The sequence below is a fragment of the Triturus cristatus genome, chromosome 1_1 (assembly GCF_964204655.1).
Source record: "Triturus cristatus chromosome 1_1, aTriCri1.1, whole genome shotgun sequence".
NCBI classification, from domain to species: Eukaryota; Metazoa; Chordata; class Amphibia; order Caudata; family Salamandridae; genus Triturus; species Triturus cristatus.
Genome location: NC_140579.1, coordinates 21272609 through 21291598, shown reverse-complemented (window position 1 = coordinate 21291598; position 18990 = coordinate 21272609). Strand labels below are relative to the sequence as shown.

General features: G+C 45.4%; 2 protein-coding genes across 4 annotated transcripts in view; one reads left to right on the top strand and one right to left on the bottom strand.

The window, feature by feature from the left end:
* EMC4 (ER membrane protein complex subunit 4) overlaps nucleotides 1–2732 on the bottom strand; it is an 89846-nt gene extending 87114 nt beyond the window's left edge. Inside the window, exon 1 of one of the 3 annotated variants that reach the window (XM_085642484.1) lies at nucleotides 2580–2732. The gene's annotated coding sequence lies outside the window, so the exon portion shown is untranslated. Of the gene's footprint in view, nucleotides 1–880; nucleotides 1465–2579 lie in introns of those variants that run through there. The other 2 variants (XM_085642403.1, XM_085642568.1) reach the window with 2 other exon arrangements.
* Nucleotides 1517–18990, top strand: part of SDR39U1 (short chain dehydrogenase/reductase family 39U member 1) — a 71982-nt gene continuing 54508 nt past the window's right edge. The window contains exon 1 of the mRNA XM_085642668.1: nucleotides 1517–1677. Coding sequence (XP_085498794.1) covers nucleotides 1599–1677 — 79 coding nt within the window. The 5' untranslated portion in view covers nucleotides 1517–1598. The remainder of the gene's footprint in view (nucleotides 1678–18990) is intronic.

Below are 18990 nucleotides of genomic sequence, written 5' to 3'. Positions count from 1 at the left end.
TTGCGGTAGAACGCCCACCACAACACCCACTGCATGCCCCTTTCATGCTAAACATAGCGTGAAAGGGTGCCTTATGTACAAGGCAGCATTAAGCCACGTTAAGTGGCTTAACGTTGCCTTGTACATAAGGCGAGGTCCCGATCGCCATGGGAACGTCACAAAAAGTGATGTTCCCGTGGCGATAGGGGCTTGTACATATGCCCCTGTGTGCCTGTGCTCTGCCAGTGACCTGGCCAAGGAGGGCATAAAAGAGCTTAAACTGGATCACAATTTCAAAGCTGATGAGAACGGGGGCCCCCAAAATACATTTGGCCCAAGGCCTCCGAGATCCTTAAGAGAAAGCATGGTGTTGAATCTTGCCCCTCTGGCTTTCCAGCCTTTACATAAAGCCCTGTATGACCTTATAATTCAATTGTAACCGAGGGCTTCAGCAGTGGCATTTGCTGAAGAACAGTTGGTGGACAGGTCAAATAAAGCGCCTTCTCAGGTTACATACGTTTAGTGCCCCACTTTTCTACAACAGTTTACGGCTTCCCCTCCCAAATGATCAACTCTACATGACAAAATCTGCTAAGAAAGACCCGATGCAGTTCATACTCGCTGGGCAATGCAATACAACTGCGCAAAGAGGCATTATTTTGTCCGAATTGCGGTGTCCTTTCGAAGGTATATCATAAAACCCTAATGCAGACTTCTCCATTTGGTTAAATATATGCATGTAATAATAATTATATGAAAACGGTAACATTCCCTCACAACTGATCACATAATGACATAAGGCACTGCTACAGGCCATGTCCACACTGGCCACACCATACAACGATGCAGTATACACTCTCCCTATCGGTCTATGATATGCGGTGTAATTTGAGACAATTACGAGCCAACGTGGTAACCCCGCTCATCTAACAGATACTCGTCCCAGCCTCACCTGCAGTTCCTAGAGTTACTCCAGTCCAGAGCGGTGAGGCGCGTACCGATGACGTCTCCGCGACAGGTTGTGTGGCGTCTTTCGGCCATCTTGTATTGGGCATGCGTCCCGATTCCACAGAGGGGGGGCGGGGTCAGGCAGCACGGCTTGTTAATGCTGCCCCTTTGAAGCAGGACTCTTACAGTCCAGGGATCAGTGGTGGCAATTCTGGCTGCTTCTTGGCTCATACAGTGTGATCGTAGATTGGAACTACTAGCCCAGAACCCTGCTGTCAACTCTCGAGGTGCTGTGTTCATGCAAATAAAACATCCCGTTCCAAAATGGCATCAATGTGTGCAGAGCCGGGACGTTAAACACAGCACGGCCCGACAAGTCTGTTACACCTTTTAGATTTGTTGGATTTTTTTTTACAATGTGCCGGCTTAAATTCCGTAGCTATCAGAGGTTTTGGGAAAATGCAATATGCAGTGATAGTTAAAAGATCAATCTACAGTTCATTGTGTGAATAGCTATTTGTGTATACGTCCTCCCATCATTTCGTGCGCGGGTAGTTGGAAGTCGAGAACTGAGTGCATTGCACATTTATTACACACGTCGCTTATTAGTGCGGGGCGGCAGAGGCACCGTAGACTCCAGTCCAGCAACACTTCACGAGCCGCTGCACTCTATGGTCTACGGCTTCACCACAAGGGGATTGGCTGTCTACGCGCATGCGCACAGTTGTTGCACCATGAGAGTACTAGTAGGTAAGGAGGGGTGCTCGGGGTCAAAGTTCGAAGGGTGACCAGAAGGTCCTTCATAACACAGGACATCAACGCTCCTTCAGCTGGCGGTTTTGGAGAAGCGTTCGATTTCAATACCTGTAAACGCCAGAGTAGGTGGTCACGTAGAGAAACAAGCATTGGCACAGCCAATAGGTGTCGCTTTTGGGACCGTATACGTATTTAGTTATGCAGCACAATATCCTAGGTGCAACAACATCTACTGTTAGTTTACATGCCACTGATAAACAGCACTGAAGGAGGAGGCGTAGGAGATGGCTAGGGAAGGGGGTGAGATAGCTGGGTGTGAGACAGGAGTAGATGTATTTGGGGTGCGACAGGAGGCAATAGTTTGGGAGTGGGTGTGACAGGTGGAGGTGGCTTTGGAGGGAGGAGGAGGAGATGGGGGGGGGGGGTTAGTTTGACAAAGGGAAGGACAGCGATAAAGGGATAGCTTGAAGTTGAGCATACCCGAGCAACCTGGGAAGAAGACATTTTTAGGACAAGAAATTATGTCTGATGGGACACAAGGGAATCAAATATTTTGGGACGGGACTGATAGGAAAACAATAGGGAGATGTTGGAATAAAAAGTACAGTGATAAGTCGGCTAAGGGGATGGGCTCCTGGGGACTGAAAGATTGGGACAGATTGTGGAGAGGATGGTAACAAGTGCAGGGAAAGTAGAGGTTTTGAGTGTTTTTGGGAGCACAGGGTGTATTGCTCCTTTTGAGGGGGTAGATTTCAGTAAGGGACATCAGGAGGTCTCCGATACAAAGATATGAGAGCCATTTGAAAGGTCAATGTTCAAAACTGAGGCTGCACGATGATTCAATGAAAGCATCCCTCTTTCCCCATCAACCCTTCATGCCTCTGACTGCACGGCACCTCGTCAGCCACTGCTTCTGTACCCCAGCTGGCTCCTTCTGTACCCCAGCTGGCTCGACCTCAGTGCTGCAGCGTTACCCATGCATTGGAGAATTTCCAGGCTCGGTGCATTTCCCTCGCAGTGTGACGAGATGCAACCGCCATTTTTAATGTGGGCAGGACTTGGCACTTACAGTAATCATGTGCCGGGGGAGCATCACCCTGCTAATTTCCTTTTCCCGGATCAGGTTCTTTTCACGCCATTTAATGGAGCAACCTACAGTGTAAATGGTTCCAATAAGTGATTAATTGCAAAAATTCTTGGGTTTGTTTTTCCCTTGCCCTCAATGGCGAATAGGAACATAGACGTAGCATAACCACTGAAAAGAGACAAACACCCTGGCATGAAAAAGACATGTCTCAAATAAGAGACAGAATAGAAATACTATAGTTTTATTCTTTGGTTAGAAGAAAGACGAGTCGAAAACACACAGCAAACTGGAGGGAGTGCGTACATTTAACCAAGATGTGGTTGCAAAAGCGTGTTTTGCCCATTAAGCAAAAGTGCACACGATATAAGCGGAGCATAAAAAATAGTATACATAGAGCAAAGCTCAGTTTAACAATTAACTATCAATTACAAAAACATGGGATCACAGTAAAAATACAAATAATACACAGTTAATACAATGGGATACTATAAGATATAATTCAGCACATTTTGTTAATAACTAAAAAAAACACAAGCTGTTGTTAGGGGAAAGCACGTAAAGATTACATGAACTGGAAGGAAGCGTCGCCTTGTTGAGAGCGTGCCTGCACCAGAGAGACCAGGCCATAGCAGTCCTCTACCGTGTCGATTCCTGAGAGCACGTCTAGCTGCTGTATTGCCATGTGTTTTGCTGAAACAATGCCTCGCCACCCGATGGAAAGCAAGGAAACCATGGTGGTGACATGTCTGATTAAGGTGCTTAACTGTTCCATTTGAATGTGCAGTTAAGAAAAATTGTGCGTTGCAAATTGCACAACTTAACAATTCAATTCAATTCAAATCATCTTTATTCGAATTTTTCAAATTCATAAAAGCAATCACATGTATACAAAACCAAATACAAAAAGACAGTATATATTTGTACGATATACAGTGTATGATCACAAATTGTTCAACATTAAAATGTTTCAAGGGTTTTCCATTGTTTTGCGGACATACGTTACAACTCTCAAAAAGGTGCTAACACGAAAGATCAATTCATCAGTTTCCAAAGTAAACAACATCGCATAAGATTGTTCTAAAGAGAGTGGTCTTTGTTTAAAATATGGAGATAAAAACCATTTAATATATTTTTTATAAAATTTACAAAAAAAGAAAAAATGTAAATCATTTTGTGGGCTCGCTCCATCACAAGGGCATAGCATGTTTTCTGATTTTGAAGAGAAATAACCTAAAGGGAAACATAATAGAAATCTAACAGTACCAGCCCTTAGGCGAAGCAATAGCGATCTTTCCCAGTTGGTCATTGGTAACGTGAGATACAGAGGAATTGGTTGTCTATGTAAGTCTTTGTTTACATAGACCTGAACAGTTGATTTGGTTAATTCTGCTTCCAATCTCGTATTTCTATAAAGTGCGTAGAGTGCAGATTTAATTTCATTTTTATCTGTAGCCTCAATTTTGGTGGGGTCAGTAAATAGGTGATTTTTGCCCACACTACATAGTATCTTAAGGACACCAGCCAACCACGGGATTCTCAACCCTTTCTCACAGTTTAACAGTCTTTTATAATTTCGTGGGTTAGAGAGGCCGCTGTATTCCTCCAAATTGCCAGCCAAAACAAAGCAGGTCTTATTGCTATGAAATCTGTTATATAATGCAAATTCAGTTCGGAGTGACAGATATACTCCGAAGTGGCAATTGGGGCTCCGAGGAGTTTCCGACAAAAACGGTTTTCCTCGGTTTGGATACTGGAAGTCTTAACCAGACCCCAAATCTCAGCACCATAGGTTGCTACCGGGACACATTGTAATTTAAAAAATTTTAAGATAGCTTTAGTGGCTCCTATTTTCTTAGGGCGCGGGATACTGAGAATAGAATTGATGGCTTTTGAGAACTTGCTCGTGGCGTGGGCCAAATGCCCACTCCACGAGCCGTTCGCAGCAAAAACCAACCCTAGATAGGGAAAGTTATTTGTAGAATATAACTTAGCAGTTCCTACCGGAATCGCACTGAGCTGTCTTTTCCCTGGACCACAGGTCATAATAAAAGATTTTTTTAAATTTACTTTAAGGTCCAATTTATCCATGTGCTCTGCAAAGCTTTTGACCAAGATACGCAGGGCATTCGGGGTAAGACCTAAGAGGACCGCATCATCTGCATAAAGCAGTGTTGGTAGAGGACTTCCCCTTATTTTTGAGACATCCATAGTGGTTAGTTTTAAGGAGTTACTTAATCCGTTGATATAAATAATAAACAGCAGGGGAGCTAAGACGCACCCCTGCCTAACTCCTCTTTCCACTTTAATGGCCCCAGAGGTTTCCCCCGCCATCCCTATCCTGACTTTGGCTTTTGTATCGGTGTGCAAATATGCCAGGAAATGTACAAGGGGGGCATCTAAACCATAATTTAAAAGAATAGACCACAGTTTTGACCTGTTTACAAAATCAAAAGCGGACGATAAGTCCATAAAGGCTAGATAAATTGGTGACAACCTAGCAATGTTGTATTTACCAATTACTAAATTTAAATTTAAACATTGCTCTATTGTCCCAACCCTACTTCGGAAACCCATTTGACCTGGGTCCAAAACACCTAGTTCCTCTGCCCATGCGTTTATTCTATTATATAGGACTCGTCCAAGTATTTTCAGTGTATTATCCAAAAGAGAAATAGGTCTATAATTTGCTGGGTCTGTTCTCTCCCCTTTCTTATATATTGGTACAATTATACTCGTGGACCAGGTATCAGGCATAGCTACCAAAGGTATACTATTAAAAAACATTCGTTAAAATCGGTGCCCAGAGATCAGGTTTCCATTTAATTATATCTATTGGGAAACCATCTGGCCCAGGGGCCTTATTACCAAGACTTTGTCTAATAGCCACAATCACCTCGCCTTGACTAATCTGTATGGAACATAATTGGTCGGGTGTATACTCTTTGTTAGCTGTTGTATCCATGGCATATACTTTAGAGAAATGGTCTTCCCAACGATCGCTCGGAATAATACAATTAATTGTGGACAGTTGGCTTCTCATGTTACGCATTTTCTTCACCACCGGCCAAAAGGTGGATGCATTCCTTCCAGTTGCAGCATCAGAAGCTCCTCCCATTGCTCTCTCAGAATTGCTGCCTTACGTACTTCTATTGCAGACTTATATTAATTTCTTGCCGCCCTAACCTCCAATTGGGATCTTGGTTTTGCATTCAAAGCTTTACGTAAGGCCCTATTGGCAGCAGAACAGTTTCTGTCAAACCACCTAGGGTCTTTACCTAAGCTATGGTTAGGCACGGTTAGAAAAGTTTTTATAACTGTGCATAAACTAGTAAAGTCGTCAATTATCCTTTGGTTATTCCCATCCGAGGATGTACATGAGTCGATTAAGACTTGATGCTTATTTATGACGTGCTCAACTACTTTCCCACTATCAACCCCCCTCCATTTCAACCTCAAATTGTTTGTAGTGGGGCTAATATCTCTAGCGCCTGGGAAACTAGTAAACACTGGCAAAGAGCCCAATTTAATTTTAGCCACTAGTGCATTGTGATCACCAAAGGAAGTTTCCAAGACCTCTGCTGTTACGAGGCAGTCAATTAATTCAGATGACATGAAAATATAGTCAATAATTGAACTATGATCTCTGCCTCTGAATGTCGGGACCTTAGCAGTTGTGTGAGTATAGTGTATGTCCATCACATTAGTTAGAACATATTCGTGAATAAAACACTCCAATTCTATGCCGCGTTTTAATGCGCGATCGTTATGCTTATCTCCTTCTAATATTTTTGATTTGGTCATTTTAGCATTAAAATCCCCTGCTAAAATAATCCTATTACCTCTAATGTTATCTGATGGTTCAATAATATCCGATAAAAATTTAAAAAGTTGTATAAAATTTTTGTTTGGGATTGAGTGGAAGTCATTGTTATAAAAATTAATCAAGTAAATAGGTGCCTTCCTTTTATATTCAATAGCCTGAATATTAGGATTGTCGGTGGGTATTAATTTTATACTACCGCCTGCTATTATCCTAACACCAATCAACAGCCCACCCTTAGGGCGGCCATAATCATTCTTAGTTGCAATCACACTGTAGCAGTAAAAACCTTCTATCTGGAGGTCAATGGTAGCCCAAGTCTCCTGGAACATTATTATATCTTTATCCTGTAATATCCTTAGCCAGTTCGAATCCAACAATCTAGGTTCTAGCCCTGCGACATTCCAGCTAAGGATATTCAAGTTCGTATTGGATGGCTTATCTGGAGGGGGTTTTGCAATTTCTCCAGATTCCGTTCCCATATTTAAGGATCTGTAACTGGGCTTAATAGTCCCTTCGCTACCTCTAATGTTTCCCGTTGCGGCAGTCCCTATATTATTTGTCTCTGCAATTGACATACATTGTGAAATTGGTGCTACAACTGTATCTGTAACTATATTACTATTTCCCTTGGTTGGTTTTGAATTACTATAAACCATCTGTTTTGCGCTACCATTCATTAGCTTGTCCTCCCGCTCTTTGTTTGGGGAATCAATAGGAACTATGGGTCAATCTACAGACTTCAGGCAGCTAAATCTGTTAAAAGTCGGGATCCCTCTGTAGTCTCCCAAAGAGTTTCTATCACTATGGTTCCACATTCCCTGCTCTCTCTGGTTCCCCTTCCAGTTCCGATAACCAATTCTACTCCAATTTCCATCATCATAACCTGGCCAAGAACTGCTCATAGAAGGATAAAAGAAAGCAAATCTTTTAGTTTTAATACGCTCATTACACCCTAAATTCTTCCATGAGCATATATAGTCTACTGTATTCGGGTCCTCAAAATTAATGATTACGCAGTCACCATGGGACTTTTTCTCCTCTTGCCCTATCCATGGTACTCTACGTACCATTAAAATCCTACTTGATCGACGGGGAGGTAATGGGCGATTAATGTTAAGCCAATGCTGGACTTTATTCTTTAGTGACCAGCTCGTTTCCTCGATAGGACCTGTTATTTCTGGGACCCCTGTCATAATTACCACATAGGGACTTGCTTCAGGGGGAAGATTAAATGTGTATCTCTCCCCTTTCATGCGCGTATCCTGGGGCCTTTTGGGAAGTGTAGTATCATTAGATATAGTGTTTCCCTGTACGTTGGGTTCAGTTAAGATGGGTGATTTATGGACCATTTGCTTATCTAGAGCCTGTAAGGAATTTAGTTGTATGTTTGGGGGATTGTCCGACAGAATGGGATCAATAGGTTTGGTTTGTATTCCCCCAATCTTCGGAACCCCATACTTAAGGGAGTCTTTGGAACTAGCACTCAGTGTGGCCAGATGTTTTTCAATTTGTGTCAATCTGGACTCTATAGGGGACAAATAGGTTTTGAAAAGGTCCCCAATTCTTATCAACAGCTGGTTATTTATTGCACAATTAATACATTTATTACATTTATCGCAAGTTCCACCCAAAATATTAAAAGACTTTTTACTTTGGGCATCCGGAGCTGCGTCTATCACATCTGATTGATTATCCCCTTTGCCATTGTTTGCATGATGATATGGATCTTTCACTTGCTTTCTCTTCGGCATAGAGGATTTTTTAGTTTTTGACATAGTTGACGGTTTTGTTTGTTTCCGTATGGCACCCTCTCTCCTGCCTCTTAAGGACCTCGAGCTTATCTCACTTATCTCAACTGGCGTAGTGTTAATAATTAATTCCGGAGATTTTTCCAGTGCCAGACTTAATTGTGAGTCTGTCAGTAGATGTGATGCTGACAAATCTACCTCGTTTGGTATGCTGTGTACTTCTGCTACTGTGGGGGCACTGTTTTTACCCTGTAATGGAGTTTTGGCTAGCGCGACTAATCCCAGGGATGATCTTCTTGCCATGGCTAGGTCTTGGGAGACTCTGCGCTCCAAAAGGCTGAAGCCTTGATCTAAGGCTTCATTTGCCCTTATGATGAAATTATCAATTGGGCCTGTCCCCTTTTCCCCGCCACCGGTTGGTTTATTCCTACTGCCCTTTGTAGACATAATACTGATAATTATTTGATTAAATCAATTGTAAGTGGGCGGTTGAATTATTATAGGGAAAAATGTATGTGAAGAGATACCTCGCAATCCCAATTTGTTATAAGAGAATATGGGAAGAGATGCCTCACAATCCCAAATTATTATGGGGAAAGATATATGGGAAGAGATACCTCGCAGTCCCAAATTATATAAAAGATAATCTATATGGAATATAAATATAAAATATTATACAATTACAAACTAAAATAAGCTAAAATACCGGGCGGATAAAACCATCAGACACAATATCACAGATGCAGAGAAAACATCACAATAACAATAAACAAAAGCAAGGAGGGTTATGCAGAACGTGCAAATGTGCAAATGTGCAAGTGCAGCGCTTTAAAAAAAAAAAAAAAACCAATAAGCCTCCGAGTTTAAAGTGCGAATGCTTTTAAGGATGACTCGTAATAACAGAGTCGCTTAAAAAATACTTGTGAATACAGTCCTATATGAACAGACTATAATATACAGCGATAAGATCGTATACAAACAAGTACTCACTAATACATGGAAACAAAAATAAAGATCAAAATCAAGTGTCAGCACCCTATGGGACTAAAATAACCACAATAGAATACAATAAATATTGCAGACACAAGTCCAGATGCAAATATGGACAGGCACTACGGCTAAATCTACAATGACAAACTAGGCAGCCTCAACTGTCGGATGGATGTCGTATATATCATAATATATGCGTTAGTAGATCCCTGGTCCACCTTTACCTATATTAGCATGAAGCAGCAATCAGAAAATGTACGTCCCAGGAAAAATGTTAGGGATATGGCCCAGCCCAGCCTCTACCGGCCCCGGACGGCCACAGACGGTCCCGCCCTTGTCCCGGGCTTCTCCCGCGCGCGGTCCCGCGATGCGGGGAGTGTCCTCTCGATTTAAGCGCCTCCTGGCGCGAAATGGGTGTTGCGGAGGCGGCTTCCTGCCGCAGGGGCTCGTGGGGGTTGTAGTCTCTCCCTCACTGCGGCCGCGCTGATGGAACAAAACGCGGCGGCGGGGAGAGACCCTTGGAAACACCAAAAGGACAAAAATTGCAGCGGAGAGCTAGAGCACTGGTCAGGTAGGAGACCCAAGTTTTCGTTCAGCTATGCGCCCGCTCAGCCGGGAGTGTCCTCTCGATTTAAGCGCCTCCTGGCCCGAAATGGGTGTTGCGGAGGCGGCTTCCTGCCGCAGGGGCTCGTGGGGGTTGTAGTCTCTCCCTCACTGCGGCCGCGCTGATGGAACAAAACGCGGCGGCGGGGAGAGACCCTTGGAAACACCAAAAGGACAAAAATTGCAGCGGAGAGCTAGAGCACTGGTCAGGTAGGAGACCCAAGTTTTCGTTCAGCTATGCGCCCCAACATAACAAGCATTGTTCGCGCGACCCGGCCGGGAGTTGTCACGCGCAAAAATTAAATAAAAAAAAAAGCGAGTGGTGACGCCAGTGGTGCGTGCGTGCGCACGCGACGTGAAAAAGTGCTGTGCACGTCGCGCGCGCCTGTGCTTGTTCTAGCAAGCTGGTGGCCGCTTTGAGAGCACTTCTAAAAGCCGCTACTAAATGTCTCTCTGAGCAGCGCATGCGCGCTGACTCAGCGAGACCTCAAAATGCTACCGCCGGCCACAGCTTGCAGTGCATGTGCGCGAGTGGTGCGCGAGCAGCAGTAATCACGCCATATGGCGCCTCTGCTCAAGCCCGCGCACATGCACTGCAAGCTGTAGCCTGCGGTAGCATTTTTTGAAGCCCTCACTTAAAGTCTCGGCCAGACCAGTGCAAGTGCTGGGTCAGGCGACACCTAAAAATACTGTGTCATTCAACTTGTTTTTAGGTCTCACCTACGCAGCGCGCATGTCCTGCCTAGGAAGAGACCTCTTGGAATTGATTAGCTTTTTGGGGGAAAAACAGGCACGCGTTGCATTGTTTTCAATGGCAACGCGTGCACGTTTGACGATTCCCTTGCAGGAATGAGCATTGGCGACATATGGTTGTAATTATCTGGTGCCCCTGCTCGCTCCCGCGAGGAAAACACTGTGTGTGTGTGCACGCACCACTACGCGCCTGCGCCCAGCCTTTTTTTTGTAATTTTTTTTTACTGTCTCTATCCACAGAGCTACTCTAACCATGTTAGTAAAGGCTTCAGTGAATAAACTGCAGCAGATTGGGGCTTATACATGAGCCAGAAACAAACGGTTCCAAATATCTGGAGCGTGTTAAACATCTCTTACAGCTCTTTCTTCGGAGTTTTATATGGCGCCAACTTGCCTTGAATGTATCAGAGCTCTTTACTTGAGCACCAGACAGTACTCCTGTAAATAGTGCTGTTGTATAATCCATTCGCCGGCGCATCGGTTCTCCTGTAGGCTATGCCATGTTAGTAAGAGTCTTCAGTGGTTAGTAAGTTGCATCGGAGTCTGTCCCTGTCAGGCTCCCGGGGTTTTGTAATCATCGATCTGCTTTTACTGTTGGTGCACAAGAATGTGCGGCATTCCGCTGGGAAGCTCCGCATCAAGTTGTTTCCCTCCTCACAGTGCTTTCAGGGACAGTCTGACTCAGTTTACCTTGGCAGTGACATAGCGCGAGCTTTAGAAGCGTTAAAACCCCATAAGCTTTTCTCTATTTTCTTAAGTTATTGATTAATTGATCACATGTCCAGACGCACTGTTGATGAAGAACAATAATTTCAGCACGGTTCGCCTTTGAAAGTGAGATCCGTATCCAGCAGGCAGTCCAAGCTGATACCTGGCTCTAGGTATTTACAAGTCTCCGTGACTTTAGACTGCTTTGGGTCACTGGGTGGTCTTTCCATGTGCTGAGAACAGGCGGAAGTTCCAAAGGAGGCTTCTGTTCTGAACTCTGACAACGGAGCACGCTTCCTTGTGCATGCATGCTGAGGCAGACCACGTGACCTTGAGAAGACGGGACTCTTGGCCTGGTACCCTAGGCTATCACCCAGGGGTCCTCTCAGCGCACTCATCCGTACCGTACACGACCCTTTGTTCAATGTTTCAGATTCTGCACCTGCATTCTTGTTGGTGCGCTCTCAAACCCCCCTATCATTACCTTTCATCACCTCCAACCCCGTTCTTTTCACGCCTCAGAGTCTTCCCTTCCATCACGTTGGTCCATTGTAGCTCTTTCCCGCGCTGCCCCCTTTGTCCTGCAGCTTCCGCCTTCAGGAATGCAGCCTTGCTAGCTATATTTTAATGGAGCATACATACTGAGAAGGGAGGTGCCACTTCCTGACTGCGATCGATTAGGAAGATCTTCAAATATGCAAATTATTACGGTGTATAGAACGTGAACTCAATGCAGGGCACTGAAATAAAACCTGGGAATGTGAGCTCAGTAACATGTGTTGTATCCTTAAGCCGCAGTGCCTTTGGAAGTCGCCTGGTGTGGTCCATGAAATAATAAAAACATAAAATATGCAAACAAATGGGGCTTTCCTGAAGAACTGACTCATTTTAACTTGGCCCATACAGTTCCATTCACCTTACCTCCCACCTTGCTACTGCCAGCCTAACTGCCCAGCACTGGGACGGACAGTCTGTGAGGCAGCATACATGGCACAGGCAGTGACGCAGAGAACGTTAGGCCTGCAAATGGCAGAACCTCCCCTGAAATGAGCCCAAATAGAGTCCTGCTCTTGGGACCATCAAAGCTAACAACAAGCACGCATTTTATTACAACCTCAACGGGTGCTGGAGCTCGTCATTCAGACTGGGACTGTGACCTGCGCTTTGTCACTCCTAAAAGCTTATGGAAATATAGAACAATTGCTGTAGCAACCAATTATCACATTATGGGGTACATGGCTACTCTGTGAAACACTTCATTGAAGCAGCTAGTTACCCACCTCCTATGGCATGATTCTCCTTGGCAGAACTCCATCAGCCCACCAATGTTTGCTTTTGTCCTTCCGTGAGCTTCATTGTAAACTACATCTTGAAAAACAGAGCCTGTTCAAAGTAATCTAGTAATACTGCTTATGTTAGTTCATTTCACACTCTGCTGTTTGCTATCACTCACCGAGTGGTGGCCAATATTTCTGTTTAAGTCGTTGAAGGTGTTCCTCACAGTCCTTCTTTTCTTGCTATTTATGAGATCTAAGTGTTCTCCTTGTTACGCGATGTTGTTTGCTTTTGTCCTTCGTGAGCTTCATTGTAAACTACATCTTGGAAAACAGAGCCTGTTCAAAGTGATCTAGTAATACAGTGTGAAATGAACTTCATTGTAAACTACATCTTGGAAAACAGAGCCTGTTCAAAGTGATCTAGTAATACTACTTATTTTAGCAAAGAGCAGAGTGTGAAATGAACTATCACTCACCGAGTGGTGGCCAATAGTTCTATTTAAGTCATTGAAGGTGTTCCGCGCAGTCCTTTTTTTCTTGCCATTTATGAGATCTAAGTGTTCTCCTTGTTAAGAGATGTTTTCATTTACTCTGTGAGGTCACATTGGGTCACCTTGCATGCCAGAAGTTATTTTATGCGCCTTTAAGGCTTTACTTACTGTGAGCATCTTAAAAAAAAAAATATATATCTATATGTTCTCCAGGGAAAGAAGCACCATAGAGTGAAAAAGAGTAGGACCAAAGGAATAATGCACCCCTGTCCTCCATCGGACAACCCTGAACTAAGCGTTTTTAATAATATCCTGCATGAACTCACTTTTTTTAAATATGGGCTCTTTTCCATTTTCTAGTCTACCCCTGCCCATATGGTTCCTTTTCACTTCATGGATTATACAATTTTCTAGAGTATCTAACTTCAGTTAGAACTCTTCCCCGGTTTGCAAGGGATTAAATCACTTAATATAATATTCTTTTTCAAGGCTTTCAAACTGGTTCTCATTTTCTCTATGAGCGTTCCTTTTTTCTGTGGAGCATCATTAGGACGAGCTTTTTTTGCTTATTTTAATTGGACTCTGCGTGCTGTCTTTCAAAAAAGACAGCACTCAATTTGGCAAAGGCGGGTGCATGTCCCGCCTTTGCTCCGCCCACGGCCTAACCAGTGCGGTTACCCGCACGGGCGACATCTGTTTCCAATTATCGTGCCCATCCACGTGCGCGATAATTGAAAACAGATGGGCTGCTCCCTCACACAAGCGCGCGAGCTCTCGCGCGGGCTTGTTTTTTGTAACAAAGGTGAGGCACGGCGTGCCCTAGATACGGGAGAACAGTGTGATCATCATCAAACCCAGTCTGCGTGCACGCCTCAGATTTTCTCAGGCGCTGTGCAGATGAATCATCACGGTTGCTACAGAGGCCACACAGGTTCCTACCTTCCCGGTTTCACCAGGGGTAATGGCTGAGGTTTCACGGATGTGCAGAGCCATATCATCCTGCCCTAAAACGTGACATCCACCATCATTTCAGCCAATCACAGAGCAGATCTACCGCGCAGAGAAGCCGGGTTCACACTATTTTTCGCAGGAGTGTCACCGCAATTATATTTTTTCCCCCGAATGTGGACGATCAAAAAAGCATACCACAGACAAGATCTTTGTTTCTTTAATGTTATTTTTAGAAATTGTTCACATAAACACACAAAAAAGCCACAAATGTGGTGTTCGGGGCATTTGGTGTACATATAATTTGTATACTCTATTAGTTAAATGGGCATCACAGCGACTAAAAGAAATAACACATTTAAAATAAGAGACGAAAACACAGATCGTGTGTTTTTTTTTATTTTCCGCCTGATTTCCTTTAGCCAGCCCTATTAACTACCCAGACTCACCCCCTACCCTCAGCCCTAGAACTCAGCCCACTAGCCCAAAAATATTACCTGGCCCCAGCACCCCTACACTGAGCCCTAAAAACTACCCCAGCCCTGAAAACTGCCCATTCCCCCCTGTCCTGAGCCCTTAAATTCGGCCCCCTGCCCTAAAAACTGCCCCCTAGCCCTGAAAACTGCCCCTTCCCCGAGCCCTACATTTCAGTGTGTCCTCTAAAAACTAGCAGGACCCCAGTCTTCTCCCCCCCCCCTGCCCAAAAACCAGCCCCACCACTAAGACCTATACCCACCTCCCCCCAGCCCAACTTACCAAGCCGCGTCCCTGTCCTTCCTTGCGCGATCCTTTCAGTTCTTCTCCCTGCCCATGCACTCAGACAGCTAGAACACCGACTGCCTTACATTTGCACGGTTAAGGCAAGCAGTGTTCTGCTTGCAGGTAAACGGCACGCATGCTAAAGGCTGTTTCCCACACCGAAATGTGCATTATTTATCAGGTGCAATAATCATGGATTTTTGTGTTTACTGCACCAAAATCCATATGTTCTGGTAATGGATGGGCATTTTCACCTGCTAAATATCGCAGGTTTGATGTAGTGATATTTGTCAGTAAACTCATAATTCAAATATTTGCATTAACAGGACATATTACATGTATCAGAATTTATTAGCCAACTAATAAGGCCAGCATTGCAACTGTCTAAAGTCAAGTTTCCCTTTCAGGAACAATTCAGTCACATCTATACTTCACAAGCGCACCTCCACCACCCCCAGTTAGTCAAAGTCTGGAAGCACCACAATATAGTAAGGATACAAAACAAGATTTAATGTAATCTTTCTCATAGAAGCAATGTAAAACATGTACGCCCAAATTCTTTTGAGCAAACTTAGTGACACAACACTCCTTGGACAGCACATTAAAAAAGATTTTCTCAAAAGTTAAAATATGTTCCTCCTCTCGCCTACAGCACTCCATATTATTTTCCCAAGATCACACCGTCGAAAACATTGCACAGTCCCAATACCGCACCACGTCCCTTCTGGCCACCGCCTTCACCATATTACAGAGCAGTAGTGTATACCTATTCAGCGTCACCTCGCCCCAGACGCAGAGGCAGACCAACCGGGGAGTGAGCACCCAGGGCGTGAGCACCCAGGGCCTCCAAAGCAAACACAAGGAGACGATGGACGGAGCACTGAAACTTTTCAGACACTCACCCCCAGTCACAGATCTGGGTTGAATCCATAATCGTTCTTTAGCTCACTTTACCACCTCAGTTCAGACCCAGCTATATGCTAATCAGTCTTGACCCTGTGCCTCATGGTAACAGTATAGCCTGAACTGCCAAACCAGGTCTTACCTGAACCGGAAACAAGCATCCTGGGGCCTCCATCATTGCCCCCAAGAGTTTGCCATGGACCACTTTCCAAAAGTGCCATACCCGTGTGGGCACCACCAAAGCATGTGTATCAGTGTACTATGCTGCCCACAACCCCTCAGGCAACAATTCATATCACACCTCCCCATCAACCAGCTGGGCGTGGAATATGCCCTGTGCATCTATAATTGAAAAAGCCGGAACCGCGGATGCGTAGCCAGCTACCCCGCATACCTACAGGCCGCCCCCCACTTGTCGTCCTCTAGGTGCCCCATATCTCACTCCCAGGTGTCCTGTAGCTCCTGCAGCAGAGCCAGCTTATTGCTAAGCAGTGTAGAGTAGAACTACGAGACCGCAATGCGGAGTGGCCAATGTACGATACTCCAATAGGCTCACATCTTCTAAGGGCTGCAGACAGGAGATTCTCCACCTCAAGATAGCTCAAATTTGAAGCTAATACAGAAACTGCCCCTTCCTTCCCGGCATCTCGTATTGGTCCTGCAGGTCTGAAAAAGTCAGGCAATCCTTGCTGCCAAGGGTCCTGTATTTTGGAGATGCCAATGAGCTCCCAGCACCCGTGAGCTCCTTGCAGAACTCCACCGGCACCACACCAGAGTCCCACAGCAGAGTCAACCAACCCACCCAGCCCATACTGCATGTCGCACGCCGCCAGGTTACGCACCACCATGGCAGTCTGCTCCGGGAGGGTCAACTCCCCCACTGCCCATAGATCCACTGCTTGAAGCCATACAGCTACAGCACCCTATGGTCAGCCTTCAGGACTGGCTCTCACTGATCTGCAAAGGAGCAGCTGTTTATTAGCAACCAGTGCCCCGCCCAGTAATTCAACTGCAAAACTGGAAGGGCAATGCCCCCATCTACTAGACAGCTCACCAATGTCCCAAGAGAGATTCTCTGGGCACCCCCATCCCAGGGAACAGCCCAAACCTCTGCATCCAGCACACGAAAAACATGGTCCAGAACCTCAAACAGGGAGTTTTGCACCATTTAGAGGAGCTTGGGGAGCTTAATCATCTTGTACAGAGCCGCCCTACCCAGTAAGGACAGGGGCACCCGCCCCACGTGCTCCATGTCCCTACGAAAGTTCCATAATACCTGCCCTGCATTCCTCTTATAGAACAAATTGCAGTCATCAGTCACAAATACTGCCAGGTAAGTAAACCTGAGGTCAGACCACACCAACTGCTAGAGCCAATGCCCCCTGTGACATCTAAATGGACAGGTGGTATGCTATGGATTAACCCCAGTTAACCGTGATGCCAAAGAAAAGCCAGGAAATGTGCAGGATTTCCATATCTATCAATCAATCAATCAATCAGAAAATTTGTAAAGCGCACTACATACCCACAAGGGTTTCAAGGCGCTGAGGGAGGCGAGGGGGGGTGCTGTTGCTATTGGTCGAACAGCCAGGTCTTGAGTTGTCTTCTGAAGGTTAGAAGGTCTTCGGTTTGTCGTAGGATGAGGGGGAGGGTGTTCCAGGTCTTGGCGGCGTGGTGGGAGAAGGATTTGCCTCCGGCTGTGGTTCTATGGACGTGTGGGACGGTGGCCAGGGAGAGGTCTGCGGAGCGCAGTTTCCTGTTGGCTACGTAGAAGGAGAGTCGACTGTTGAGATCGGCTGGGCCGGTCTTGTGGAGTGCCTTGTGTGCGTGGATCAGGAGCTTGAAGGAGATTCTTTTGTCGATGGGGAGCCAGTGCAGGATCATCAGGTGGGGGGTGATGTGGTCGCGGCGCGGCTGTGCATAACCCTCTGCATCGCGTAGCCTGTTTCTGCCAAGTAGAACATCATTCGTGAACAGGGAGATCACATCCTCCCAGTTCTCATCCCAGCTGACACCTCGCAACTGTGCCTCCCGCCGGACCCAGGCTGCCAGCATTTCCATTGCCACCACAAACAGCAGTGTACCTTGACCCAGCTCGAACTCATCTGACAGTACCCTGTTCCAGCTCACCATAGCCGTTGATCCATGATACAGGAGCCAAACCCGGAATCCCGGACCAAAGCTCATATGCTCAAGAAGAGCACACCGGTAGGGCCACTCCACAGAATCAAACATCTTCTTGGTGTCCAACGCCAAGAGAAAGTCCAGTTCCTCAGTAGGAAGCTGCCGAGCCAGGCAACCAAAGAGCTGCCAGAGATTGTGGTGTGGAGACCTATGTGGCATGAACCCCGACTGATCCGGAGCCACTACCTCTGCTATTACCTGTGAACGGCGATTTGCCAAGATCTTGGAAAGCGGTTTAGTTTCCATACTCAGAAGGAAAACCGGCTGATACGAGGCGTGCTCCTGTGGGAGTTTCCCGGCTTTATGGATCAATACAGCCCACACCTGCTGGAGATCCTGAGGAAGCACCCTCCCACCCCCGCAAGCCTCACAAAACCCAGGGTGCAGGGGCTTGAGCGCCTTGCTCTTCACACACTTGAAGAACTCCGGAGGGAAACTGTTGGGACCCAAAGGATCCCCCCTTTGAGATGGTTTGAGAAGTACATTTCTATAGTCCATTTTTGAATTTCCAATACCTTGAATTAGAGTTCCGAAGCCTCTTTTGGTAATTGCTTAGGTCTGCATATTGCAGAGAGAGCTGATCTGGCTGAACTGTGTTAGATGTGTGTTCATAGAGAGATTAGAGTTCATCAAGAAACCAAGAGTTTTGGCCATCTTTGGAGAACAATCATTGATTTCGTACACAAGACGCATATAGAGCAACCTCAAGAACTCATTCACATCGAGGGAGCATGTGCCGCTATTGTTATGAAGAAGACATGAGACAAAACGTACAAAGGCCAAGCTACCGGTTTTCAGTGAGATATGAGAAGCAGGAGACGCAGGTGAGTAGGCAGAACACAGCATTTTGTGTGAATTGAAAAGGAGAGAGGACTACTTGGCCCATAAACTGATAGGAAAATATGCCAGAAAAAAAGGGCTTGCTAAGGATTTTGAAAGCCGAGAAAGTGAAGAAAGGGCACGATTAACAAGTGGTCAGACAAGTCAATGCAAAGTTTTTTGTATAGACTACTTAAAACCATGACAATATAAA